This window comes from Oncorhynchus gorbuscha, unplaced genomic scaffold (assembly GCF_021184085.1).
Source record: "Oncorhynchus gorbuscha isolate QuinsamMale2020 ecotype Even-year unplaced genomic scaffold, OgorEven_v1.0 Un_scaffold_3352, whole genome shotgun sequence".
Lineage (NCBI taxonomy): Eukaryota > Metazoa > Chordata > Actinopteri > Salmoniformes > Salmonidae > Oncorhynchus > Oncorhynchus gorbuscha.
In genome coordinates, this window is record NW_025747612.1 from 19,740 (window position 1) to 47,587 (window position 27,848).

General features: G+C 47.1%; 1 protein-coding gene across 1 annotated transcript in view; it reads left to right on the plus strand.

Annotated features, from left to right (window-relative positions):
• The window catches only part of LOC124027545 (histone deacetylase 7-like), a gene marked incomplete at its 3' end in the record, with an annotated part of 38,497 nt that extends 10,992 nt beyond the window's left edge, over positions 1-27,505 (plus strand). Inside the window, exons 2-14 of the mRNA XM_046339953.1 lie at positions 2,693-2,769; positions 2,840-2,884; positions 3,118-3,211; positions 4,013-4,136; positions 4,659-4,765; positions 6,366-6,488; positions 7,082-7,182; positions 14,889-15,144; positions 16,274-16,473; positions 17,313-17,519; positions 26,228-26,492; positions 26,695-26,828; positions 27,385-27,505. Of these exons, the coding sequence (XP_046195909.1) occupies positions 2,693-2,769; positions 2,840-2,884; positions 3,118-3,211; positions 4,013-4,136; positions 4,659-4,765; positions 6,366-6,488; positions 7,082-7,182; positions 14,889-15,144; positions 16,274-16,473; positions 17,313-17,519; positions 26,228-26,492; positions 26,695-26,828; positions 27,385-27,505 (1,854 nt within the window). The remainder of the gene's footprint in view (positions 1-2,692; positions 2,770-2,839; positions 2,885-3,117; positions 3,212-4,012; positions 4,137-4,658; positions 4,766-6,365; positions 6,489-7,081; positions 7,183-14,888; positions 15,145-16,273; positions 16,474-17,312; positions 17,520-26,227; positions 26,493-26,694; positions 26,829-27,384) is intronic.
• Positions 27,506-27,848: the final 343 nt, after the last annotated feature.

The window sequence follows — 27,848 nt, forward strand, 5'->3', positions numbered from 1 at the left end:
ACGTGTATTCATACATTATAAACTGGTGGCTCATAGAAAACGATATGGTAAAGAGTTAGGAACATTGTTTACTCCTACTATTCACTAATACTGTCTTAATAAACTCCTACTGTTCACCAGGTCATAAATGGTAGTGTAAGTGTTATGAAGGTGACTCATGGACTTGTGACACGGTAAAGAGTGCTGGACATTGTGTAGCAAGCTATACAGATAGTTCACGAAGGTTTTATGATGGAGGGTTTCCATTTGTTTTGACAGTGAGCTCTTAATCCTTACCTGTCCTACCTAGCTGAATGCGGTATGCCAGTGTTAGGACACGGGCCCTCTACGGGAAGTATGTGAGTAATGCTGCTGACTAATGTTTGTCATGGCATTCAGAAACCGTGGTACATTTCCATCATATTCCTCTGCTCCCACCCTGAGGGAAAGGTGTCTCCACCCTCCATTTCTGTCCTTTCTTTCTATCTGCAGTGTTTTTAATGAAGCCTTCCATACAAGGACATAGAAACTGCTTGGAGGAAGAGCCAATGTCTCAATCCTTTCGACACCTAAACATGGCTTGGTGTCAGTTGAATCAATAAACGAATCTACACTGAACAAAAATACATATGCGACATGCAACAACTTCAAAAATGTTACTGAGATACGGTTCATTTAAGAGAATCAGGCAATTGAAACGATGTCCTCATCTAGGGATTTCACGTGACTGGGAATACAGATGTGCATCTGTTGGTCAAAGATACCTTAACAAAAAGGTAGGGGCGAGGATCAGAAAACCAGTCGGTATCTGGTGTGACCACCATTTTCCTCATGCAGAGCAACACATCTCCTTTCGCATAGAGTTGTATCAGGCTGTTGATTGTAGCCTGTAGATGTTGTCCCACTCCTCTTCAATGGCTGTGAGAAGTTGCTGGATATTGGCGGGAACTGGAACACACTGTCGTACACGTCAATCCAGAGCATCCCAAAAACATGGTCAATGGGTGGCATGTCTGATGAGTATGCAGGCCGTGGAAGAACTGGGACATTTTTAGGATCTCGTCATGGTACCTCTGTGCATTCAAAGTACCCGCAAAACACCAGTCTCAACGTCAACAGTTGAAGAGGCGACGCCGGGATGCTGGCCTTCTAGGCAGAGTTCCTCTGTCCAATGTCTGTGTACTTTTATTTTTATTGGCCAGAGATATGGCTTTTTCTTTGCAGCTCCCGGAGTCGCCTCTTCACTGTTGACGTTGAGACGGGTGTTTTGCGGGTACTATTTAATGAAGTTGCCAGTTGAGGACTTGTGACTTGTTTCTCAAACTAGACACTCTAATATACTTGTCCTCTTGCTCAGCTGTGCACCGGGGCCTCCCATTGCTCTTTCTATTCTGGTTAGGGACAGTTTGCGCTGTACTGTGAAGGGAATGGTACGCAGCGCTGTACGAGATCTGCAGTTTGTTGGTAATTTCTCGCATGGCATAGCCATCATTTCTCAGAACAAGAATAGACTGACAAGTTTCAGAAGAAAGTTATTTGTTTCTGGCCATTTTGAGCCTGTAATCAAACCACCAATGCTGATGCTTAAGATACTCAACTTGTCTAAAGAAGGCCCGTTTTATTTCTTCTTTAATCAGGACAACAGTTTTCAGTTGTGGTAACATAATTGCAAAATGGTTTTCTAATGATCAATTAGCCTTTTAAAATTATAAACTTGGATTAGCTAACATAACGTGCCATTGGAACACAGGAGTGATGGTTGCTGATAATGGGCCTCTGTACGCCTATGTAGATATTCCATAAAAATTCAGCCGTTTCCAGCTACAATAGTCAATTACAACATTAAAAATGTCTACACTGTATTTCTGATCAATTTGATGTTATTTTAAATGGACAAAAAATGTGCTTTTCTTTAAAAAACAAGGACATTTCTAAGTGACCCCAAAGTTTTGAAGGGTAGTGTATGTATGTGAAGTGTTATGTGACAAAACTGGACATTTTAGAGTGATCTTTCATTGTCCCCAGCACAAGGTGTACCTGTGTGAAAATCATGCCTTTTAATCAGCTTCTTGATACGCCACACCTATCAGCTCGATGGATTTTCTTGGCACAGGAGAAATGCTCACTAACAAGGATGTCAACAAATTTGTGCATGAGCGTGTGCGTGTGCGTGTGTGTGTGTGTGTGTGTGTGTGTGTGTGTGTGTGTGTGTGTGTGTGTGTGTGTGTGTGTGTGTGTGTGTGTGTGTGTGTGTGTGTGTGTGCGTGCGTGCGTGCGTGCGTGCGTGCGTGCGTGCGTGTGCATACCATCATTGGTATGTTTTCATCACACAAGTCTAGACTATTCCATGGGGTCAGTCATCCCTTTTCAAGTGTGGCCCGGTACGGACATCAGCATGGGGGCCTTGACTGGGCGGTGACAAGAAACAACACAAAGGAATAAGAGAAAAAAGAGAGGAAAGAAAGGGAGAGCTTGAGAGTCATGGCAGGGTTTTCTATTTGGGGATTTTGTCCCAATAGCAGGGACAGTCCGGAGACCGATTGACGTGGTTCAGTCTGGTGCTTAGAATGCATCACCTCAGCTTCGGTTCATTCCTAGTTTACCCATTCTCCAGTCTAATTGTCCAATCTAACAAAGAAAGCCTTGGATCTTCATCACTAATAATCTCCCTCTTTCTTTTACCTCCTCTCTTCCTCCCTCCCTCTCTCCATAGTGGATGGGCTAATCCCTCGCGAGGCTTCGTCACCACTCCGGCCGGTGCGGCCCATGGACCTGCGTACCCAGGGGCTGGTGCGACCCGGGCCGGACTCAGCCATGCTGGCCCCCACCTCCCCCATTCCTGGGGGCCTTCTCAACCCAGCACTGTGCCAAGTACTCCCAGCAGCTGTTGCCACAGCACATCCAGGTGAGCATCCCTTCCATAGAGATGGATGGAGAGCACACTTCCAACCTAGCCTGCTTTCAAATGTAAATAGTCCTCAACTGCGCTGTCAAAGCGGCCACAAAAGAAATCAATGGCAAAGATAGGTGTGCCCTCTTTCCATATAATCCCCCTCTCTTTCCATTGACTGATATCACTTCCTAAATACAGTCTTCACTGCACCCAAATGAATGGGAATGTTAATGGTCTCGTTTCAGTACGAGTTTGACAGGGAGCAGAGTCGGCAGGAGAAAGAGCAGGAGAAGAGACAGGAGCTGCAGCAGCTGATGCACAAGGACAAGAGCGAGCAGAGTAAGTTACAGCGCCCCATAGCTGTGTGGAGGAAAAATGGCATGCAATAGAAATGAGTGCAACGTTATCAGTATGTCATGTATCAGGATCGCTTACAGTAGCATGTAAACTATGATGACCATGAATGTCTTTTAGAAATGCAATGTATGATGACAGCAGTGCGATCGTGTAGGTAGTTTAGGTGTTTGTGCACATGGTTTTCGGTTGTTTATTGTTGAGGCCCCACTAATGATCCTCAGAATGTGGTTGTCTGTAACGGAGGGAGTTCCTTGAGATTAGTCGCAGTCTATTTTCACATGAAACCTAAGTCAGAAAAAGGAAGCGAGTCACTTAATAATTGTAAATGTCATGTTGTTTGTTGCCTTTTACTTTTCGGGAAGGAAGTGCCTACTAAAGAATGCGACCTAGCTATCTGTCAGTCACCAAATTCCTAAGAACCCGCCCTTCAAAGTTCAGCTTCAATAAATTGTCCTTGAGTAACTTGCATTATCCAAGTCATAGCAGTCAGATCTGACTAGTAATTACAAGGGAAATGCCTAGCATCTTTCCTCTTTATCTAATGTTGAAATCTTAGGTAGGCACATTGAGTACTCAGTCTAGTAGATTATAGATATTTGACTCAGAGTGAAACTGCTTGTCAGCTATTATACAATACAGATAAAATCGGTATATTGGAATATATTGTTTGTGTCCCTCCGCTAACCCAAATAGATTAAGATTTAGTCCATTTCGAATGCTGCGCCTAGCTTTGCTTCATTTCCAGGTTCTTGTCTCTGATTGGGTGACTCTGTTGACGGACAGGTGCTGTGGCCAGTCCCCTGGTGAAACAGAAACTCAGAAGCCAAATCCTGAAGAGGAAGGAGCAGGCCGCCCTGGAGAGGACCGCCTCCAACCTCTTCGGCAGCACCACGCCCAGGGGTTACAGGTGAGAGACCAGCCAGTAAAGACGTTGATTAAAGTTTCTACGGATTTTTTTTTTTTTTTTTTTGCATTCGATTTTTTAAAAATATTGAAAAAATGAAGTGACCGCGAGAGAGCTGTGTCCACTCGTGGAAATACGCTGTTATTAGACTCCCGTGGCTTTGGCGGGAGTACCATCTTGTTCTATTCACCTTTCCAATCATGTCCCACAAATGATCCCCATAAGAGATGGAAGTAAGGAAGATTAACCTCTAAGACAATTTGGATAAGCCCGAGTGACTCAATAGATTAGGTGATAGGTGAAATAAGCCTGGCTGAGCGACTCACTAACTTCTATCAATGGTTGTGCCGCAGGTGAAGCATTATTTCACAATACAATATGTTACTGTCCATTTTCCTCAAAATGATTGTTGTGAGGTCACCAGGACATACACAAGATTGATACAGCACAATGCAGCACAAGACAACAAACACCTAACAATGATTGTTCATGGTTTTGGTGGATGACTCTCAACTGGCTGTTTAGGGAATTGGCCCCAGATCCTGACATGACCCCAAAGCCTCTCATGGTGACTCCTGATGTCCATCATCCACTATGTGACCAACGCAAGGACATGCCCCTCAGAAGAACAGGTGAGTCATTTTTTTTTAAATGTAGCTTGTACTTTCTTTGTAGAGACATTTGTACTTTGTACAGTACAGTTAGAACAAAAGATCCTTTCCTGTTCTCACTATGGTGTCATGAGGTGACACTATGGTGTCATGCAGTTGACTCCTGACAATGGTTTGGGGGATCTGCCATCAATGGCGAGCACAGGAGTGCTGATCTAAGATCGGTTTTTGCCTTTGAGTACGTCATGAATAAGATTACATGGACGGGGGGGGGGTGGACCTGATCCTAGCACTCATATACTCACTTTATGAATACCGGCCCAGGTATTCCAGAGCAAATGAAGGTACTACATGCCTTTTAACACAGAGTAGGTAATGCTTGAGAAGGAAATACAGATTCATTTTAAATGGAGCCATATCACATTACTTCCATTTGTAGTTGTCTGGTGAGTTATGCAGTTCGATGCATGTTAACACACATATAGCGAACATTGATGTAGAGAGAGACAGACACAGAAAGAGGCAGAGACAAAGTGGGAGTCGCCAAGCCTAAAAAGGAAGGAAAAATAACACTGTAGAGAGAGAGAGAGAGAGAGAGAGAGAGAGAGAGAGAGAGAGAGAGAGAGAGAGAGAGAGAGAGAGAGAGAGAGAGAGAGAGAGAGAGAGAGAGAGAGAGAGAGAGAGAGAGAGAGAGAGAGAGAGAGAGAGAGAGAGAGAGAGAGAGAGAGAGAGAGAGACTGAGAAAGACCAAAAGCTATTACGTAACTAAAGTATGTGTAAAATGAACCACGTGTGAGAATCTCAGACATGTCTGTCTGACTGGGCGTGTGAATGACGTGCGGACATAGAGGTGAATAGAGGCCAAACTTTCCACCATGCACAAATTAACTAATAGGATAGAGATAGTCCTCAATGCCATGGTCACAGAATTGAACAATTGCAAAAGTGTGGCCTCTTTCCATTATATGCATAAGTACTACTAAGGAGTGGTCCCTACTAAACTATGTCACCTGGAGGACTATTGCAATGCCATTATTTACCTGTGTTACCCGGGCAGCATTGGCTATTTGAGGCTACACGCCCCTCAGCCTCTGTATTAAAATCCGACAACAATACCAGACTGTCATGGGTGTCTTTTGTCTGTGCTAAGCCGCTCGCTGATTGATCGTTTGGTTAGGCCTATTGTGGTCATTGCCAAAGTAAACATGAAACTTTTGGCACTGCTGTCAACTCTTTTGTTATTTGTTCAGCTGGGGCGTAGAAGAGCTTTTGGGTTTTGTTATGTAAAAGGGTATTGCTTTATGCTGGCATAGCACATTATGGATTTGTAGCCATTTTTAGTTTAATACTGTTGGAATGGCGAAGGAGGAATTCAGATATTCGGCACAATCTACTTTTTGCGTGTGTGTGTGTGTGTGTGTGTGTGTGTGTGTGTGTGTGTGTGTGTGTGTGTGTGTGTGTGTGTGTGTGTGTGTGTGTGTGTGTGTGTGTGTGTGTGTGTGTGTGTGTGTGTGTGTGTTTGTGTGTGTGTATTTTCATGTACGTGTGTGTGCGTTAATTAATGCGTGTGTGTGTTTGTGTGCGTCTGCGCATGTTTGCTCGTGTGTGTGTGTGTGTTCAGCCTCGGAGCCCATCCTGAAGGTGAAGAGTAAACTGAAGAAGCACATCAACTCCAGACAGAACCCTCTCCAACGCAAAACCAGTGCTCCCCCTACTGTCAAGCACAGAACGCCGGACACTCAGGGTAACGTAGTCCTTCCTGCCTCGTTGTGTACACCGTCTATCAAACCAACCTCTATCTCTTCCTGGTGCTGTAGCCACAGTGTCTGAGCACTTTGGCTTCGGCCTAACACTAACATTCCTGGGTCGTATTCATTAGGGCACAAAGTAGAATATATATTTTTCTCAGCGGCAAATGTAAACAAGCATTTCCTATTGGACAATTTCAGGTAAATGTAAACAAGCATTTCCTATTGGACAATTTCAGGTAAATGTAAACAAGCATTTCCTATTGGACAATTTCAGTGAGTTTACATCCCTTTGGTGCCAAATGAATATGGCCAGGGTCTTGTTGATGAAGTGATTAGTTGAATCAGGTGTGTTAGTGCTGGGCGGACTAGTGTTTGTTTACCGCCACTAACACACACACACACACACACACACACACACACACACACACACACACACACACACACACACACACACACACACACACACACACACACACACACACACACACACACACACACACACACACACACACACACACACAAATCTGTTATCCTACATGTCAGTATCTCTTTAGCTGATTGGCTATCCCTCCCTTCCATCCTGCAGACTATTCCCCCAGCAGCAGTAGCACTCCAGTGTCGGGGTGCAGCTCGCCCAATGACAGCCTCCTCTCAGATAGCCCACTTACTACCGGACTGGCCCACGAGGTGAGCCCCACTCAACCCCCCTCCACCATTCGCACCTCTATCCTCCAACCCCACTGTACTCCCAAGTACAATATAAGTATATTGTAACAATGAGTAATTACAATACTGGTAACTATAAGAATAATTTCACAGTAAAAATTATCACACTAATGTTAAGTGTGACCCAGTTTATGTATACAATATGCTATTGTAATTTTTTTTAAAGATGCTAAAACTGATTTTAATTCATGAAATCTGTTCCAAAGCATTCCCATGAATAAAAAATGAGACATAAGTGATCGTATATCGATGTAATCAAGATATGAAATAATTGTTATTTTCAAATACAATTTATTTTTGGGCTTAGTTGTGGTCAATTTGCAGTGTACCAATGATTATAATTAAGTTCCGGCCGCACGACCATCCGCTCCAACAATAATTGGCCCGCGACTGAATCTAGTTGCCTACCTCTGCAGTATAGTATGTGCCTGTTCTGCTCAACTCCCCATCTATCCAACAAGCATCAACAAAATTAACACTTCCATACCTGATTGAGCCATTTCGTACCACGCACAATGTCACACGATGTCACATTCACTACCATATTAGAACACACACTAGGTACAGTACCACAGTTGCTTCAGAATCTCAGTATAAGAACAACATGAGTGTCAGGGCCAGAATTGGTTATGGATTCCCACGAAGTTTAGTGAGGTGTGTGTGTTCAGGTTTAAAAGAACTTTATTAGCTGTAAATGGCGTTCAATGTTTCCTCCCATGGAATTGTATTCCTTTACTACAATACAGTGGGGAGAAGTATTTGATACACTGCTGATTTTGCAGGTTTTCCCTACTTACAAAGCATGTAGAGGTCTGTAATTTGTATCATAGGTACACTTCAACTGTGAGAGACGGAATCTTTAAAAAAAAATCCAGAATATCACATTGTATGATTTTTAAGATATTAATTTGCATTTTATTGCATGACATAAGTATTTGATCACCTACCAACCAGTAAGAATTCCGGCTCTCACAGACCTGTTAGCCCCCCTGTTCTCCACTCATTACCTGTATTAACTGCACCTGTTGGAACTCGTTACCTGTATAAAAGACACCTGTCCACACACTCAATCAAACAGACTCCAACCTCTCCACAATGGCCAAACCCAGAGAGCTTTGTAAGAACATCAGGGATAAAATTGTAGACCTGCACAAGGCTAGGATGGCTACAGGACAATAGGCAAGCAGCTTGGTGAGAAGGCAACAACTGTTGATGCAATTATTAGAAAATGGAAGAAGTTCAAGATGATGGTCAATCACCCTCGGTCCGGGGCTCCATGCAAGATCTCACCTCGTGGGGCATCAATGATCATGAGGAAGGTGAGGGATCAGGCCAGAACTACACGGCAGGACCTGGTCAATGACCTGAAGAGAGCTGGGACCACAGTCTCAAAGAAAACCATTAGTAACACACTACGCCGTCATGGATTAAAATCCTGCAGCTCACGCAAGGTCCTCCTGCTCAAGCCAGTGCATGTCCAGGCCCGTCTGAAGTTTGCCAATGACCATCTGGATGATCCAGAGGAGGAATGGGAGAAGGTTATGTGGTCTGATGAGACAAAAATAGAGCTTTTTGGTCTAAACTCCACTCGCCGTGTTTGGAGGAAGAAGAAGGATGAGTACAACCCCAAGAACACAATCCCAACCGTGAAGCATGGATGTGGAAACATCATTCTTTGGGGATGCTTGTCTGCAAAGGGGACAGGACGACTGCACCGCATTGAGGGGAGGATGGATGGGGCCATGTATCGCGAGATCTTGGCCAACAACCTCCTTCCCTCAGTAAGAGCATTGAAGATGGGTCGTGGCTGGGTCTTCCAGCATGACAACGACCCAAAACACACAGCCAGGGCAACTAAAGAGTGGCTCTGTAAGAAGCATTTCAAGGTCCTGGAGCCTAGTCAGTCTCCAGACCTGAACCCAATATAAAATCTTTGGAGGGAGCTGAAAGTCCGTATTGCCCAGCGACAGCCCCGAAACCAGAAGGTGTGTATGGAGGAGTGGACCAAAATCCCTGCTACAGTGTGTGCAAACCTGGTCAAGAACTACAGGAAACGTATGATCTCTGTAATGGCAAACAAAGGTTTCTGTGCCAAATATTAAGTTCTGCTTTTCTGATGCATCAAATACTTATGTCATGCAATAAAATGCAAATTAATTACTTAAAAAATCATACAATGTGATTTTCTGGATTTTTGTTTTAGATTCCGTCTCTCACAGTTGAAGTGTACCTATGATAAAATTTACAGACCTCTACATGCTTTGCAAGTGGGAAAACCTGCAAAATCGGCAGTGTATCAAATACTTGTTCTCCCCACTGTATGTAATGGGCTTAAAAGATATGTCATATCCTTGAAGACTGTACATTTCAAATAAAGAGCACATTTGGGAAAGTTTTAATTGAATAAGGGCTGATCGAATAACATGGCAGTACAGTTGTCCGTCTGTTTGTTCCTGTTCTCAGATTCTCTCTCTCTCTCTCTCTCTCTCTCTCTCTCTCTCTCTCTCTCTCTCTCTCTCTCTCTCTCTCTCTCTTTCTCTCCCTCTCTCTCTTCAATAGGCCAGTTTAAAACATTTGGCCACCCGACTGTACTGTACCATGACACATTACACATTAACATTGGATTCATGTTCAAATGACATGCCCTTTTCAGTTTCCAAAGAACATGTTGTAAAATGATTTTTCATCACTCAGATTTCAGCAATCTGACATGTTTTTCTGCTTACACTTATACTACACACAGCAAATTCTTCAGTGTTAAATCAACACTAAAAGTGTGGACCTGTATAGACACTGGAACAGTGTTAAATTAACACACTGCCTAGTGTAAAGACTTATTTGCATATTTCCCATAGTGCCTTGCTTTAGAGTGATTTGTAGAGTTACTACCAATGACTGTATCTGTCAGTGACAAAGACATGGTTGTTGCATTCATCCATTTTCAGTCCTGTGGAGTTCACCAAGTGAGATCCAAAGCGAATATGTTAACATTAAAATTACATTCTTTAACACAATACAAACGTACAGTATTTCATAAGGCCCTATTTCAAGGGCCTAGTTTTTGTCCTGATACTCATTGTATACAGGCCACAACAGGCCTGTATACCACTATGCTGGCTTGCAAAGTGATGTGTAATTCCTATTGGAATCCAGCCAGAGTGGGGATATTCAACCTTTGGAATGATCTGCAACTAGGGCTGTTACAGTCATGGAATTTTGGATGGTGGTTATTGGTCAGCCAAATGACCCCGGTCACCATAATAAACATTTGAATATAAAAAAAAAGAAAAAGGAAATTGAAGACACATTTTCACCTCTCCTCCGCACCTGACTGCATGTGCTGCCATAGAAATAGAATGAATAGAACGGGCGTCCCCATTTCAAGTCTATGATGGCATTAATGGGTGGACTGGTGGCTATTGCGAGTATCCCCATAGAAGCAAAGCAGGATGTCACGATCGTTGAATGAGGAGGACCAAAGCGTGGTGAGCGTACATATTCCTTTATTTCGGATGACGCTGACAAAAACAATAACCAATCAAAAACGACCGTGAAGCCTAAGGGCTATAATGCTACAAACAAAGACAACTTCCCACACCCACAGGTGGGGAAAAAAGTACCTAAGTATGGTTCCCAATCAGAGACAACTATAGACATCTGTCCCTGATTGAGAACCATACCCGCCAAACACAAAGAAATAGAAAACATAGAACACAAAACATAGAATGCCCACCCCAACTCATGCCCTGACCAAACCAAAATCGAGACATAAAAAGGATCTCTAAGGTCAGGGCCTGACACAGGAAGTGTTGATTGAGCCACATTCCATTGCATGAGCCACATCAGTTAACATCATTTGAATGAACATTCTACATTACCAAGGAAATGATTGCATCACAATACCAGGCAACCATTGCGTTTGTACCCATGAGTTTACCAGTGAAATTGACAGGGTTAGAGGTTCCAAGTACGTTATATTCATTCTATTTCTATGTGTGCTGCTGCAGGGAGTGTCTTTTGCAAAAACACCTTGCTTGTTTCAGCAAGGAGCAACAAAGTTTCAGCACGTTTTTAAGAGTCCATGTTATTTTGGAAACGGACTCAGCCACACGAAGGCCGGTTATGACTGTTAATTTATTTGTATTACAGTTTTCACAGGTTACACAGTTATACGGTAATTGTGCCAGCCCTAACCGCAATCTACATTCAGAATAACTACAAAGGTTGGGAAAACTATGATATGAAACTACCTAAAGCAACTTAACTGGAACAACAAAATGTATGTAATTTATATTTAAGTAGCATTAGATTAATTTATCAATGTACAGGCAAAAACATAGATATTGAAACAAACCATTCTAAAAAAATCAACCTGCAATAGAGCATGCTGGGAAATAGGATAATGATGAGCGTGGTTTTGGTTCAATTGTAGTAGTAACACTCGGGTTATTTTACACCAATGAGTGTTACTTAAACACTTAGAGTGAAAAATCAACATTAATTAACACTGGCCAATTTGCTGTACAGTAATGAAAGTTTCAAACTATTCTAACAGACATTGAATCACGGAGGACTGAAGTTTGATACCCAGGCAGTTAGTCATTGAGGACATACTACTTAACTGAATCAAGTTCCATTACATTTACATTACATTTAAGTCATTTAGCAGACGCTCTTATCCAGAGCGACTTACAAATTGGTGCATTCACCTTATGACATCCAGTGGAACAACCACTTTACAATAGTGCATCTAAATATTTTAAGGGGGAGGGGTGAGAAGGATTACTTTATCCTATCCTAGGTATTCCTTAAAGAGGTGGGGTTTCAGGTGTCTCCGGAAGGTGGTGATTGACTCCGCTGTCCTGGCGTCGTGAGGGAGTTTGTTCCACCATTGGGGAGCCAGAGCAGCGAACAGTTTTGACTGAGCTGAGCGGGAACTGTACTTCCTCAGTGGTAGGGAGGCGAGCAGGCCAGAGGTGGATGAACGCAGTGCCCTTATTTGGGTGTAGGGCCTGATCAGAGCCTGGAGGTACTGAGGTGCCATTCCCCTCACAGCTCCGTAGGCAAGCACCATGGTCTTGTAGCGGATGCGAGCTTCAACTGGAAGCCAGTGGAGAGAGCGGAGGAGCGGGGTGACGTGAGAGAACTTGGGAAGGTTGAACACTAGACGGGCTGCGGCGTTCTGGATGAGTTGTAGGGGTTTAATGGCACAGGCAGGGAGCCCAGCCAACAGCGAGTTGCAGTAATCCAGACGGGAGATGACAAGTGCCTGGATTAGGACCTGCGCCGCTTCCTGTGTGAGGCAGGGTCGTACTCTGCGGATGTTGTAGAGCATGAACCTACAGGAACGGGCCACCGCCTTGATGTTAGTTGAGAACGACAGTTTGTTGTCCAGGATCACGCCAAGGTTCTTAGCGCTCTGGGAGGAGGACACAATGGAGTTGTCAACCGTGATGGCGAGATCATGGAACAGGCAGTCCTTCCCCGGGAGGAAGAGCAGCTCCGTCTTGCCGAAGTTCAGCTTGAGGTAGTGATCCGTCATCCACACTGATATGTCTGCCAGACATGCAGAGATGCGATTCGCCACCTGGTCATCAGAAGGGGAAAGGAGAAGATTAATTGTGTGTCGTCTGCATAGCAATGATAGGAGAGACCATGTGAGGTTATGACAGAGCCAAGTGACTTGGTGTATAGCGAGAATAGGAGAGGGCCTAGAACAGAGCCCTGGGGACACCAGTGGTGAGAGCGCGTGGTGAGGAGACAGATTCTCGCCACGCCACCTGGTAGGAGCGACCTGTCAGGTAGGACGCAATCCAAGCGTGGGCCACGCCGGAGATGCCCAACTCGGAGAGGGTGGAGAGGAGGATCTGATGGTTCACTGTATCGAAGGCAGCCGATAGGTCTAGAAGGATGAGAGCAGAGGAGAGAGAGTTAGCTTTAGCGGTGCGGAGCGCCTCCGTGATACAGAGAAGAGCAGTCTCAGTTGAATGACTAGTCTTGAAACCTGACTGATTTGGATCAAGAAGGTCATTCTGAGAGATATAGCGGGAGAGCTGACCAAGGACGGCACGTTCAAGAGTTTTGGAGAGAAAAGAAAGAAGGGATACTGGTCTGTAGTTGTTGACATCGGAGGGATCGAGTGTAGGTTTTTCAGAAGGGGTGCAACTCTCGCTCTCTTGAAGACGGAAGGGACGTAGCCAGCGGTCAGGGATAAGTTGATGAGCGAGGTGAGGTAAGGGAGAAGGTCTCCGGAAATGGTCTGGAGAAGAGAGGAGGGGATAGGGTCGAGCGGGCAGGTTGTTGGGCGGCCGGCCGTCACAAGACGCGAGATTTCATCTGGAGAGAGAGGGGAGAAAGAGGTCAGAGCACAGGGTAGGGCAGTGTGAGCAGAACCAGCGGTGTTGTTTGACTTAGCAAACGAGGATCGGATGTCGTCGATCTTCTTTTCAAAATGGTTGACGAAGTCATCTGCAGAGAGGGAGGAGGGGGAGGGGGAGGAGGATTCAGGAGGGAGGAGAATGTGGCAAAGAGCTTCCTAGGGTTAGAGGCAGATGCTTGGAATTTAGAGTGGTAGAAAGTGGCTTTAGCAGCAGAGACAGAGGAGGAAAATGTAGAGAGGAGGGAGTGAAAGGATGCCAGGTCCGCAGGGAGGCGAGTTTTCCTCCATTTCCGCTCGGCCTTCCGGAGCCCTGTTCTGTGAGCTCGCATTGAGTCGTCAAGCCACGGAGCGGGAGGGGAGGACCGAGCCGGCCTGGAAGATAGGGGACATAGAGAGTCAAAGGATGCAGAAAGGGAGGAGAGGAGGGTTGAGGAGGCAGAATCAGGAGATAGGTTGGAGAAGGTTTGAGCAGAGGGAAGAGATGATAGGATGGAAGAGGAGAGAGTAGCGGGGGAGAGAGAGCGAAGGTTGGGACGGCGCGATACCATCCGAGTAGGGGCAGTGTGGGAAGTGTTGGATGAGAGCGAGAGGGAAAAGGATACAAGGTAGTGGTCGGAGACTTGGAGGGGAGTTGCAATGAGGTTAGTGGAAGAACAGCATCTAGTAAAGATGAGGTCGAGCGTATTGCCTGCCTTGTGAGTAGGGGGGGGAAGGTGAGAGGGTGAGGTCAAAAGAGGAGAGGAGTGGAAAGAAGGAGGCAGAGAGGAATGAGTCAAAGGTAGACGTGGGGAGGTTAAAGTCGCCCAGAACTGTGAGAGGTGAGCCGTCCTCAGGAAAGGAGCTTATCAAGGCATCAAGCTCATTGATGAACTCTCCGAGGGGACCTGGAGGGCGATAAATGATAAGGATGTTAAGCTTGAAAGGGCTGGTAACTGTGACAGCATGAAATTCAAAGGAGGCGATAGACAGAAGTTCCAATGACTATAGTTGTTTGAGTCAACACCAACTTATTTCAATTGAATCAAATGAAATTGTATTTGACACATGAGCCGAATGCAATGGGTGTAGACTTTACCGTGCAGAGCTAAAACATGATAATACAAATAAATATAGTAACACGAGGGATAAAACACACAAGAATGGACCTCTATACAGGGAGTACCAGTACCAGATCAATGTGCAGGGGTACAAGCTATTATAGATATGTACATGAAGGCAGGCGGGTTTGGCAGTTATGTTTTACAGTGTGCGTGACCTATTGTGTCCCCTCCCTCCCTCCCTCCATCAGACTCAGAGGTTGCTGCTCCAGGATGGCACACTGGCCCACTTCTCCTTGCCCTGCTCCACCGCCCTGCCCACCAACAGCGCCAGGCTGCCCACCCAGGGTGACAGGGAGTCGGGTAGCCACCAGAGGGTGGCCAGGGTACTGCCCCAGGTTTACCTGCCCATGGAGGGCCTCAGTGCTGCCCAGCTGGCTCACCAACGCCTCCAGCCCCTGCTCATCCTGGAGCCCTCAGTGCTGCTGCACACACAGCTAGTCACTGGTGAGAAACACACACAGATATGTACGCGCACACACACACACACACGCACGCGCACGCACGCACGCACACACACACACACACACACACACACACACACACACACACACACACACACACACACACACACACACACACACACACACACACACACACACACACACACACACACAAGCACTCCCACTCATAGGGTACATATACTGTACACTGAGTGTACAAAACATTAGGTTCTCTTTCCATGACATAGACTGACCGGGTGAAAGCTATGTCACTTAAATGCACTTCATTCAGTGTAGATGAAGGGGAGGGGGCAGGTTAAAGAAGATTAACCTGAGATATTTTTAATGCTTCAGACAATTGAGACAGGGATTGTGTATGTGTGCCATTCACAGTTTGAATGGGCAAGACAAAAGATTTAAGTGCCTTCGAATGGGGTCTGGTAGTAGGTGCCAGGCGCACCGGTTTGAGTGTGTCAAGAACTGCAACGCAAGCTCAACAGTTTCTCATGTGTATCAAGAATGGTCCACCACCCAAAGGACATCCAGCCAACTTGACATGACTGTGTGGAGCATTAGTGTCAACATGGGCCAGCATCCCTGTGGATCGCTTTCGACACCTTGTAGAGTCCATGCCCAAGACGAATTGAGGCTGTTCTGAGGGCAACAAGGGGTGAAACTCAATATTAGTAGTTCCTAGTGTTTAATACACTCAGTGAAGATATGTATGCATACTCACACAACACACACGCCACACCTGCAGTCATCCTGGAGTCCTCAGGACGGCTGCACACGAACAGAAACACACTCGGAGCGACACTGCCCTCTATTGATCGTTTGACTGAATGCCACTTATCCTACTGACCTAGGAACTTTCCCTAATCTATAATGGATCTGGTTGATCTGGGAGTGACTACACAGACCTAGCTAATCAGAACATTCCACCACACTGTCTGCTTCCTCTCTGGTCGTTTTCACAACGTTTTAGTCAAACATGATGATCCTGACCTCTCTATTTCTCTCAACCCTTTCTTTCTCCCCCCTCCCTATCGCTGTCTATGTTCACCCTCCTTGCTTCCTCTCCCTCCCCCTCGCCTTTTTCTTCCTCCCCTTCTCCCCACCTCTCTCTCCTTCAGTGCGAGGCCTGAGCCCCGGCCCTCTCCAGTACCCCTCCTCCAGACTGGAATGCCTGGCTCCCCCGGGCCCCCACAGACCCCTGGGTCGGACCCGCTCTGAGCCCCCCCTGCACTCTCACCACCACCAGCACCAGTTAATGCAGCAGTACCACAACGCACTGCTGCTGGAGAGACTCAAACAGAACACACACCTGGGCAAGGTGAGAGAACACACCATTTTTGGACACACACATTTTAGGGACTGTTGAGCAACACACACACACACACACACACACACACACACACACACACACACACACACACACACACACACACACACACACACACACACACACACACACACACACACACACACACACACATACGTGCACACACAAACCAAGGTGATCTTAAAGAGGGGCATAGACAAAGACACACACACACCACACACGCTCTCACACACACACGCACACACACACACGCGTACACACACACGCGCACACACACACACACACACAGTCTGATTCAGAGGGGTTGGGTTAAATGCGGAAGACACATTTCAGTTGTACAACTGACTAGGTATCCCCCTTTCCTCTTTCCTTTCTTGTACAGCTAACCTTGTGGGGACAAGCAATTCAGTCCCATTCAAAATCCTATTTTCCCTAACCCTAACCTATACTCTTACCCTAACCTTAACCCCAACCATAACCCAAAAACCTAACCTTAACCCGAAACCTAACCCTAGCTCCTAACCCTAAATCTAACCCTAACTCTTAACGTAATTCTGACCCTAACACTAATTCTAACCTTAACCCTAAACCCCCTAGAAGTAGCATTTGACCTCGATGGGACGAACAAATGTCCCCAGTTGGTTAAAAAAAATGGTCTACTATTCTTGTGGGGACTTAAACACACACACGCGCGCACACACACACACACACAGCACAATACAAATTACATCTAGATACCGCATAATAGTGCTCACCAACACAAAAAGAAGAGGGAAGACTGATGCATGACCTTTGACCTTAAGAGTGTGTCTGTGACTCTCCCTCATCAGCTCATGACCAAGTCCAGTGAGAAGTCTCGTGTCACACAGATCCCCTCGAAGGACATGGACCCGGCGGAGACCGGGCCTGGGGACGGCTACCAGAGGAGAAGACAGAGTGGGACCAGTAGCACTGAGTCAATGTGGGACACAGAGTCCACCTCCTCAGGCGATTACCTAGGAGATCACACCATGGAACACACACCTCTGATGAATCAGGTACACAGACACAAACATATGCACGCAGGTGCGCACACACACACACAAACACAGATATACACACACATATAAACACACACAAAGGGACCTATAGGTCATACATAAACACAATCCTTATAGTAGTCCCACTCTCAAATATACACTATATACAGAAGTGGATTTGTCTATTTCAGCCACACCCGTTACAAACAGGTTTACAAAATCAAGCACACTGCCATGCAATCTCCAGAGACAAACATTGGCGGTAGAATGGCCTTACTTGAAGTGCTCAGTGACTTTCAACATGGGACTGGCATAGGATATTACCTTTCCAACAAGTCATTTCGTCAAATTTCTGCTAGAGCTGCCCCAGTCAAATGTAAGTGCTGTTATTGTGAAGTGGAAACGTCTAGGAGCAACAATGGCTCAGCCACGAAATGGTAGGCCACACAAGCTTACAGAACGGGACCGCCGAGTGGTGAAGCGTGTAGTGCGTAAAAATGTTCTGTCCTCATTTGCAATACCAGCCAACCTCTTTTGACCTCGGTGGGTCTATTTATGTAAGGGGAATGTGTACACTTATTACCATGATATTATTAACAGGGTTGCAAAACTTACTACGGAGTTCCAAACTACCTCTGGAAGCAACATCAGCGCAAGAACTGTTCATCGGGAGCTCCATGAAATGGTTTTCCACAAGCCTAAGATCACCACGCACAATGCCAAGCGTTGACTGGAGCTGTGTAAATCTCGCTGCCATTGGACTCTGGAGCAGTGGAAACGCGTTCTCTGGAGTGATAATTCACGCTTCAATGCATAGTGCCAACTGTAAAGTTTGGTGGAGGAGGAATATTGATCTGGGGCTGTTTTTCATGGTTCGGGCTAGGCCCCTTGGTTCCAGTGAAGGGACATTTTTACGCTACAGCATACAATGACATTCTAGACCATTTTTTTCAACTTTGTGGCAACAGTTTGTGGAAGGCCCTTTCTGTTTCAGCATTACAATGCCCCTATGCACAAAGTGAATTCCATACCGAAGTGGTTTGTCGAGATCGGTGTGGAAAAACTTGACTGGCCTGCACAGAGCCCTGACATCAACCCCATTGAGCACGTTTGGGATGGATTTTAACGCCGACTTCGAGCCAGGCCTAATCGCCCAACATCAGTGCCCAACCTCACTAATGCTCTTATGGCTGAATGGTCGCAAATCCCCGCGATAATGTTCCAACATCTAGTGGAAAGCCTTCTCAGATCAGTGGAGGCTGTTATAGAAGCAAAGGGGTGGACCAACCGCATATTAATGCCCATCATTTTGGAATGAGATGTTTGATGATCAGGTGTCCAGATACTTTTGGTCATGCATGTGCAGACCAGCTGGCTGGAGTGTTTACTGACATATTCAGTCTCTCCCTATCCCAGTCTGCTGGCCCCACTTACTTGAAGATGTCCACCATTGTTCCTGTACCCAAGAAAGCAAAGGTAACTGAACCAAATGACTATCGCCCCATAGCTGTCATGTTTGTCATTTATTATCATGTCTTGTCCCTGTGCTCCCCATTCTATTCGTTTCCCTCTGCTGGTCTTATTAGGTTCTTTCCCTCTTTCTATCCCTCTCTCTCCCCCTCCCTCTCTCACTCTCTCGCTCTCTCTTCTCTCTATCGTTCCGTTCCTGCTCCCAGCTGTTCCTATTCCCCTAATCATCATTTAGTCTTCCCACACCTGTTCCCGATCCTTTCCCCTGATTAGAGTCCCTATTTCTTCCTTTGTGTTCCGTTCCTGTCCTGTCGGTTCCTTGTTTAGAATTCACCGTGCTGTGATTGTGTATCGCCCTGTCCTGTCGTGTTTTTGCCTTCATCAGATGCTGCGTGTGAGCAGGTGTCTCTGTCAGCTACGGCCTGCGCCTACCCGGCGACCTGCAGTCTGTGGCCGCTTCTCCTGTTATTCCCCTCTACAGACTAGAGGATTTCTGTTATTCCCTGTTTGGACATTTCCTGTTAAGGATTCAGGATTTGTCGTTTTCTGTTTGGACTTGAATAAACTCTGTTTCTGTTAATTCGCTTTTGGGTCCTCTTTCACCTGCATGACAGAAGGAACCGACCAAGGAATGGACCCAGCGACTTCAGACGCTCGTTACACTGCCGTCGAGATCCAAGGAGCCATGCTCGGCAGACACGAGCAGGAATTGTCTGCTGCTCGCCATGCCGTGGAGAACCTGGCCGCTCAGGTTTCCGACCTCTCTGGACAGTTCCAGAGTCTACGTCTCGTGCCACCTGTTACTTCCTGGCCTGCCGAGCCTCCAGAACCTAGGGTTAATAACCCACCTTGCTACTCCGGGCAGCCCACTGAATGCCGCTCCTTTCTCACGCAGTGTGAGATTGTGTTCTCTCTCCAACCCAACACATACTCTAGAGAGAGCTCGGGTTGCTTACGTCATTTCACTCCTTACTGGCCGGGCTCGAGAATGGGGCACAGCTATCTGGGAGGCAAGGGCTGATTGCTCTAACAAGTTCCAGAACTTTAAAGAGGAGATGATTCGGGTTTTTGACCGTTCAGTTTTGGTGGGGAGGCTTCTAGGGCCCTGGCTTCCTTATGCCAAGGTGAACGGTCCATAACGGATTATTCTATTGAGTTTCGCACTCTTGCTGCCTCTAGTGAGTGGAACGAGCCGGCGCTGCTCGCTCGTTTTCTGGAGGGACTCACGCAGTGGTTAAGGATGAGATTCTCTCCCGGGAGGTTCCTTCAGATGTGGACTCTTTGATTGCTCTCGCCATCCGCATAGAACGACGGGTAGATCTTCGTCACCGGGCTCGTGGAAGAGAGCTCGCATCAACGGTGTTTCCTGCTCCGCATCGCAACCATCTCCCTCCTCTGGCTTTGAGACTGAGCCCATGCAGCTGGGAGGGATTCGCATCTCGACTAAGGAGAGGGAACGGAGGATCACCAACCGCCTGTGCCTCTATTGCGGAGTTGCTGGACATTTTGTTAATTCATGTCCAGTAAAAGCCAGAGCTCATCTGTAAGCGGAGGGCTACAGGTGAGCGCAACTACTCAAGTCTCTCCATCAAAATCCTGTACTACTTTGTCGGTCCATCTACGCTGGACCGGTTCGGGTGCTACATGTAGTGCCTTGATAGACTCTGGGGCTGAGGGTTGTTTCATGGACGAAGCATGGGTTCGGAAACATGACATTCCTTTCAGAGAGTTAGATAAGCCTACGCCCATGTTCGCCTTAGATGGTAGTCATCTTCCCAGTATCAGATTTGAGACACTACCTTTAACCCTCACAGTATCTGGTAACCACAGTGAGACTATTTCTTTTTGATTTTCCGTTCACCGTTTACACCTGTTGTTTTGGGTCATCCCTGGCTAGTATGTCATAATCCTTCTATTAATTGGTCTAGTAATTCTATCCTATCCTGGAACGTTTCTTGTCATGTGAAGTGTTTAATGTCTGCCATCCCTCCCGTTTCTTCTGTCCCTACTTCTCAGGAGGAACCTGGCGATTTGACAGGAGTGCCGGAGGAATATCATGATCTGCGCACGGTCTTCAGTCGGTCCCGAGCCAACTCCCTTCCTCCTCACCGGTCGTATGATTGTAGTATTGATCTCCTTCCGGGGACCACTCCTCCTCGAGGTAGACTATACTCTCTGTCGGCTCCCGAACGTAAGGCTCTCGAGGATTATTTGTCTGTGTCTCTTGACGCCGGTACCATAGTGCCTTCTTCCTCTCCGGCCGGGGCGGGGTTCTTTTGTTAAGAAGAAGGACGGTACTCTGCGCCCCTGCGTGGATTATCGAGGGCTGAATGACATAACGGTTAAGAATCGTTATCCGCTTCCCCTTATGTCATCAGCCTTCGAGATTCTGCAGGGAGCCAGGTGCTTTACTAAGTTGGACCTTCGTAACGCTTACCATCTCGTGCGCATCAGAGAGGGGACGAGTGGAAAACGGCGTTTAACACTCCGTTAGGGCATTTTGAGTACCGGGTTCTGCCGTTCGGTCTCGCCAATGCGCCAGCTGTTTTTCAGGCATTAGTTAATGATGTTCTGAGAGACATGCTGAACATCTTTGTTTTTGTCTATCTTGACGATATCCTGATTTTTTTCTCCGTCACTCGAGATTCATGTTCAGCACGTTCGACGTGTTCTACAGCGCCTTTTAGAGAATTGTCTCTACGTAAAGGCTGAGAAGTGCTCTTTTCATGTCTCCTCCGTTACTTTTCTCGGTTCCGTTATTTCCGCTGAAGGCATTCAGATGGATTCCGCTAAGGTCCAAGCTGTCAGTGATTGGCCCGTTCCAAGGTCACGTGTCGAGTTGCAGCGCTTTTAGGTTTCGCTAATTTCTATCGGCGTTTCATTCGTAATTTCGGTCAAGTTGCTGCCCCTCTCACAGCTCTTACTTCTGTCAAGACGTGTTTTAAGTGGTCCGGTTCCGCCCAGGGAGCTTTTGATCTTCTAAAAGAACGTTTTACGTCCGCTCCTATCCTCGTTACTCCTGACGTCACTAGACAATTCATTGTCGAGGTTGACGCTTCAGAGGTAGGCGTGGGAGCCATTCTATCCCAGCGCTTCCAGTCTGACGATAAGGTTCATCCTTGCGCTTATTTTTCTCATCGCCTGTCGCCATCTGAGCGCAACTATGATGTGGGTAACCGTGAACTGCTCGCCATCCGCTTAGCCCTAGGCGAATGGCGACAGTGGTTGGAGGGGGCGACCGTTCCTTTTGTCGTTTGGACAGACCATAAGAACCTTGAGTACATCCGTTCTGCCAAACGACTTAATGCCCGTCAAGCTCGTTGGGCGTTGTTTTTCGCTCGTTTCGAGTTTGTGATTTCTTACCGTCCGGGTAGCAAGAACACCAAGCCTGATGCCTTATCCCGTCTGTTTAGTTCTTCTGTGGCTTCTACTGATCCCGAGGGGATTCTTCCTTATGGGCGTGTTGTCGGGTTAACAGTCTGGGGAATTGAAAGACAGGTTAAGCAAGCACTCACGCACACTGCGTCGCCGCGCGCTTGTCCTAGTAACCTCCTTTTCGTTCCTGTTTCCACTCGTCTGGCTGTTCTTCAGTGGGCTCACTCTGCCAAGTTAGCTGGTCATCCCGGTGTTCGAGGCACTCTTGCGTCTATTCGCCAGCGCTTTTGGTGGCCGACTCAGGAGCGTGACACGCGCCGTTTCGTGGCTGCTTGTTCGGACTGCGCGCAGACTAAGTCGGGTAACTCTCCTCCTGCCGGTCGTCTCAGACCGCTCCCATTCCTTCTCGACCATGGTCTCACATCGCCTTAGACTTCATTACCGGTCTGCCTTTGTCTGCGGGGAAGACTGTGATTCTTACGGTTGTCGATAGGTTCTCTAAGGCGGCACATTTCATTCCCTCGCTAAACTTCCTTCCGCTAAGGAGACGGCACAAATCATTATTGAGAATGTATTCAGAATTCATGGCCTCCCGTTAGACGCCGTTTCAGACAGAGGCCCGCAATTCACGTCACAGTTTTGGAGGGAGTTCTGTCGTTTGATTGGTGCGTCCGTCAGTCTCTCTTCCGGGTTTCATCCCCAGTCTAACGGTCAAGCAGAAAGGGCCAATCAGACGATTGGTCGCATACTACGCAGCCTTTCTTTCAGAAACCCTGCGTCTTGGGCAGAACAGCTCCCCTGGGCAGAATACGCTCACAATTCGCTTCCTTCGTCTGCTACCGGGTTATCTCCGTTTCAGAGTAGTCTGGGTTACCAGCCTCCTCTGTTCTCATCCCAGCTTGCCGAGTCCAGCGTTCCCTCCGCTCAAGCGTTTGTCCAACGTTGTGAGCGCACCTGGAGGAGGGTGAGGTCTGCACTTTGCCGTTACAGGGCACAGACGGTGAGAGCCGCCAATAAACGCAGGATTAAGAGTCCAAGGTATTGTTGCGGCCAGAGAGTGTGGCTTTCCACTCGCAACCTTCCTCTTACGACAGCTTCTCGTAAGTTGACTCCGCGGTTCATTGGTCCGTTCCGTGTCTCCCAGGTCGTCAATCCTGTCGCTGTGCGACTGCTTCTTCCGCGACATCTTCGTCGCGTCCATCCTGTCTTCCATGTCTCCTGTGTTAAGCCCTTTCTTCGCACCCCGTTCGTCTTCCCTCCCCCTCCCGTCCTTGTCGAGAGCGCACCTATTTACAAGGTACATAAGATCATGGACATGCGTTCTCGGGGACGGGGTCACCAATACTTAGTGGATTGGGAGGGTTACGGTCCTGAGGAGAGGAGTTGGGTTCCGTCTCGGGACGTGCTGGACCGTTCACTCATCGATGATTTCCTCCGTTGCCGCCAGGATTCCTCCTCGAGTGCGCCAGGAGGCGCTCGGTGAGTGGGGGGGTACTGTCATGTTTGTCATTTATTATCATGTCTTGTCCCTGTGCTCCCCATTCTATTCGTTTCCCTCTGCTGGTCTTATTAGGTTCTTTCCCTCTTTCTATCCCTCTCTCTCCCCCTCCCTCTCTCACTCTCTCGCTCTCTCTTCTCTCTATCGTTCCGTTCCTGCTCCCAGCTGTTCCTATTCCCCTAATCATCATTTAGTCTTCCCACACCTGTTCCCGATCCTTTCCCCCTGATTAGAGTCCCTATTTCTTCCTTTGTGTTCCGTTCCTGTCCTGTCGGTTCCTTGTTTAGAATTCACCGTGCTGTGATTGTGTATCGCCCTGTCCTGTCGTGTTTTTGCCTTCATCAGATGCTGCGTGTGAGCAGGTGTCTCTGTCAGCTACGGCCTGCGCCTACCCGAAGCGACCTGCAGTCTGTGGCCGCTTCTCCTGTTATTCCCCCTCTACAGACTAGAGGATTTCTGTTATTCCCTGTTTGGACATTTCCTGTTAAGGATTCAGGATTTGTCGTTTTCTGTTTGGACTTGAATAAACTCTGTTTCTGTTAAGTCGCTTTTGGGTCCTCTTTCACCTGCATGACAATAGCACTCACCTCTGTCATCATGAAGTGCTTTGAGAGGCTAGTTAAGTATCAAATCACTTCTACCTTACCTGACACCATAGTCCCACTTCAATTTGCATACCACCCCAATAGAAACGCAGCTGATGCAATCGGCATCGCACTGCACACTGCCCTATCCCATCTGGACAAGAGGAATACCTATGTAAGAATGCTGTTCATTGACTACAGCTCAGCCTTCAACACCATAGCACCTTCCAAGCTCATCATTAAGCTTGGGGCCCTGGGTCTGAACCCCGCCCTGTGCAACTGGGTCCTGGACTTACTGACGGGCCCCCAGGGGTGAAGGTAGGAAATAACACCTCCATTTGTGCTTATCCTCAACACAGGGGCCCCACAAGGGTGCTTGCTCAGCTCCTTCCTGTACTTCCTGTTCACCCATGACGGCGTGGCCACGCACGTCTCCAACTCAATCATCAAGTTTTCAGACGACACAACAGTAGTAGGCCTAATTACCAACAATGACGAGACGGCCTACAGGGAGGAGGTGAGCGCCCTGGGGAGTGATGCCAGGAAAATAAACTCTCCATCAACGTCAACAAAACGAAGGAGCTGATCGTGGACTTCAGGAAACAGCAGAGGGAGCAGCCCCCCTATCCACATCGATAGAACAGCAGTGGAGAAGGTGAAAAGCTTCAAGTTCCTCGGTGTACACATCACTGACAAACTGAAATGGTTCACCCACACAGACAGGGGAGGTGAAGAAGGCACAACAGTGCCTCTTCAACCTCAGGAGGCTGAAGAAATTCGGCTTGGCCCCGAAGATCCTCACAAACTTTTACGGATGCACAATTGAAAGTATCCCGTCGGGCTGAATCACCGCCTGGTACGGCAACTGCACCGCTCGCAACCGCAGGGCTCTCCAGATGGTGGTGCGCTCTACCCAATGCATCAGCGGGTGCACACTACCTGCCCTCCAGGACACCTACAACATCCGATGTCACAGGAAGGCCAAAAAGATCATCAAGGACATCAACCACCCGAGCCACGGCCTGTTCATCCCGCTACCATCCAGAGGGCGAGGTCATTACTTGTGCATCAAAGCTGGGACCGAGAAACTGAAAAAAAGGCTTTTATTTCAAGGCCATCAGACTGTTAAATAGCCGTCACTCGCCAGCTACCACCCGGTTACTCTATTCTGCACCTTAGAGGCTGCTGTCCTATATACAGTGTAGATAGGCATGGAATCACTGTTCATTTTAATAATGGAACAGAAGTCACTTTAATTATGTTTAAACAATGTTTACATACTGCTTTACTAATTTTATATGTATGTACTGTATTGTATTCTACTGTCTTTTCAGTCAAAGACATTCCGACATTGCTCGTCCTAATTTATATATTTCTTAAATCCATTCTTTTACTTCTTCTTGTGTGTATTGTTGTGAATTGTTAGATATTACTGCACTGTTGGAGCTAGGAACACAAACCTTTCGCTACACTCGCAATAACATCTGCTAAATATGTGTATGTGACCAATACAATTAGTTTTGATTTGTAGCTTCAGTTCGGGCCACCTTTCTGGCTCTCCAATAGAGGGTGCCATGGCATTACGGCTCACTCTGTTAGTCATCCCTTAGTCATGGCTTTTACAAGGTGCTGTAGTTGGGCTATTTTATGTTGTTGCTAAAGTAACTCCTAATAACCTTCTGGGTAAACAAGTAAACAAACATTTAGCCTTTAAATGTTTGTTTTTAACTTTTCACCTACTTTTTTTCCCTCCCGCTCTCCCTCCCTTTCTATCTTTTTATCTATCCCCCTCCCTCCAGTCATTTCGTTGGGAGCAGCCCAGGCACCTCCAGGTCCTGACAGACAGGCGTAGACAAGCGACCCACCTGGACCCCCTGGATGTGCCCGTGGTTCTGGGCCCTGCCCACCGCCCCTCGGTCGCGCCCAGTCCTCCCCCGCCTCCACCTCTCTACCCCCTCCTCCACGGCCCACGGACACTCCACAGTCTCTGGCCGGCCCTGGTCCGGAGACCACCGCCAAGCTACGCTTCACCACTGGTGAGAGACACTTGGGGAGTGCTGTACGGTACACAGTGCTTGTTGTATCTTGTTGTATCTCGTGTACAACATACTATATATTCAGAAGACGCTGTAGGTCCCATCCATAGAATTATTAGCTCTTAATTTATTAGGATCTCTGTGGTGCCGTCTACTATCTATCTGTCTGGCTGGCTTTCTACCTATTTTGTATGATCTCTAAACTACAGTGTGTGTCGGTGTGTGTGTAGGTCTGGTGTATGACTCTCAGATGCTGAAGCACCAGTGCACCTGTGGCGACAACAGCCGACACCCCGAGCACGCAGGACGAATCCAAAGCATCTGGTCCAGACTTCAGGAGAGAGGCCTCAGGAACCAGTGTGAGGTAGGTACAATATAAAGCACTACACAGCAGCACATACTACACTACAATATTCTAGAGTCAGAGGGTTTGGGTTAAATGCGGAAGACACATTTCAGTTAAATGCATTCAGCTGTAAAACTGGCTAGGTATCTCCCTTTTCCCTTTCTACACAACACCACAGAACTAAATATGTTGGTTGAAACTCCTGTTATGAACACTGCTGCCACCTAGGGTTACACCCCAGCACTGCACCCCCCTCCCCTTTGCTAAGGCCCAGATTTCCAAGATCATACTTTGTGTTTTGTTTGTCACTTTAAACAGTCCCATTGAGGTCAGAAGACCTCTTTTCCAAGGGAGGCCTGTGTGTGTACCTATGCTGTAATTTGTGTGCGTTCATGGGTGTATGTGTGTGACCTCCTGGCTCCGTGTGTGTGTGTGTGTGTGTGTGTGTGTGTGTGTGTGTGTGTGTGTGTGTGTGTGTGTGTGTGTGTGTGTGTGTGTGTGTGTGTGTGTGTGTGTGTGTGTGTGTGTGTGTGTGTGTGTGTGTGTGTGTGTGTGTGTGTGTGCGTTCCTCCAGTGTATCCGGAGCAGAAAGGCAACTCTGGAGGAGCTTCAGTCTGTCCACTCTGAGAAACACGTCCTGCTGTACGGCACCAACCCACTCAACCGCCTCAAACTGGACAACCGCAAGCTGTCTGGTGCGACACGCACTCAGTCTCTCTCTCTCACACATACACCGACACACAAACATGCACGCTCATCCTCACGTGCCCACACACACACACCGCTCTGACACATCTCATTGTCAAACACTCACACTCACTTGGGCATATAGGTAATAGGTAGGGCTGTGGCGGTCACAAAATTTCGTCAGCCGATGACTGTCAAGCAAATAACTGTCGGTCTCATGGTAATTGACCGTTAATTAACATAAACACATTTAGCCTACAAGCCATTTTTTTTAAATGGACTAAATCCATGTAAATATAGCCTACACCTTCACAATAAAGTCATTATTTATTTTAGACAGGTCTAAAGAAG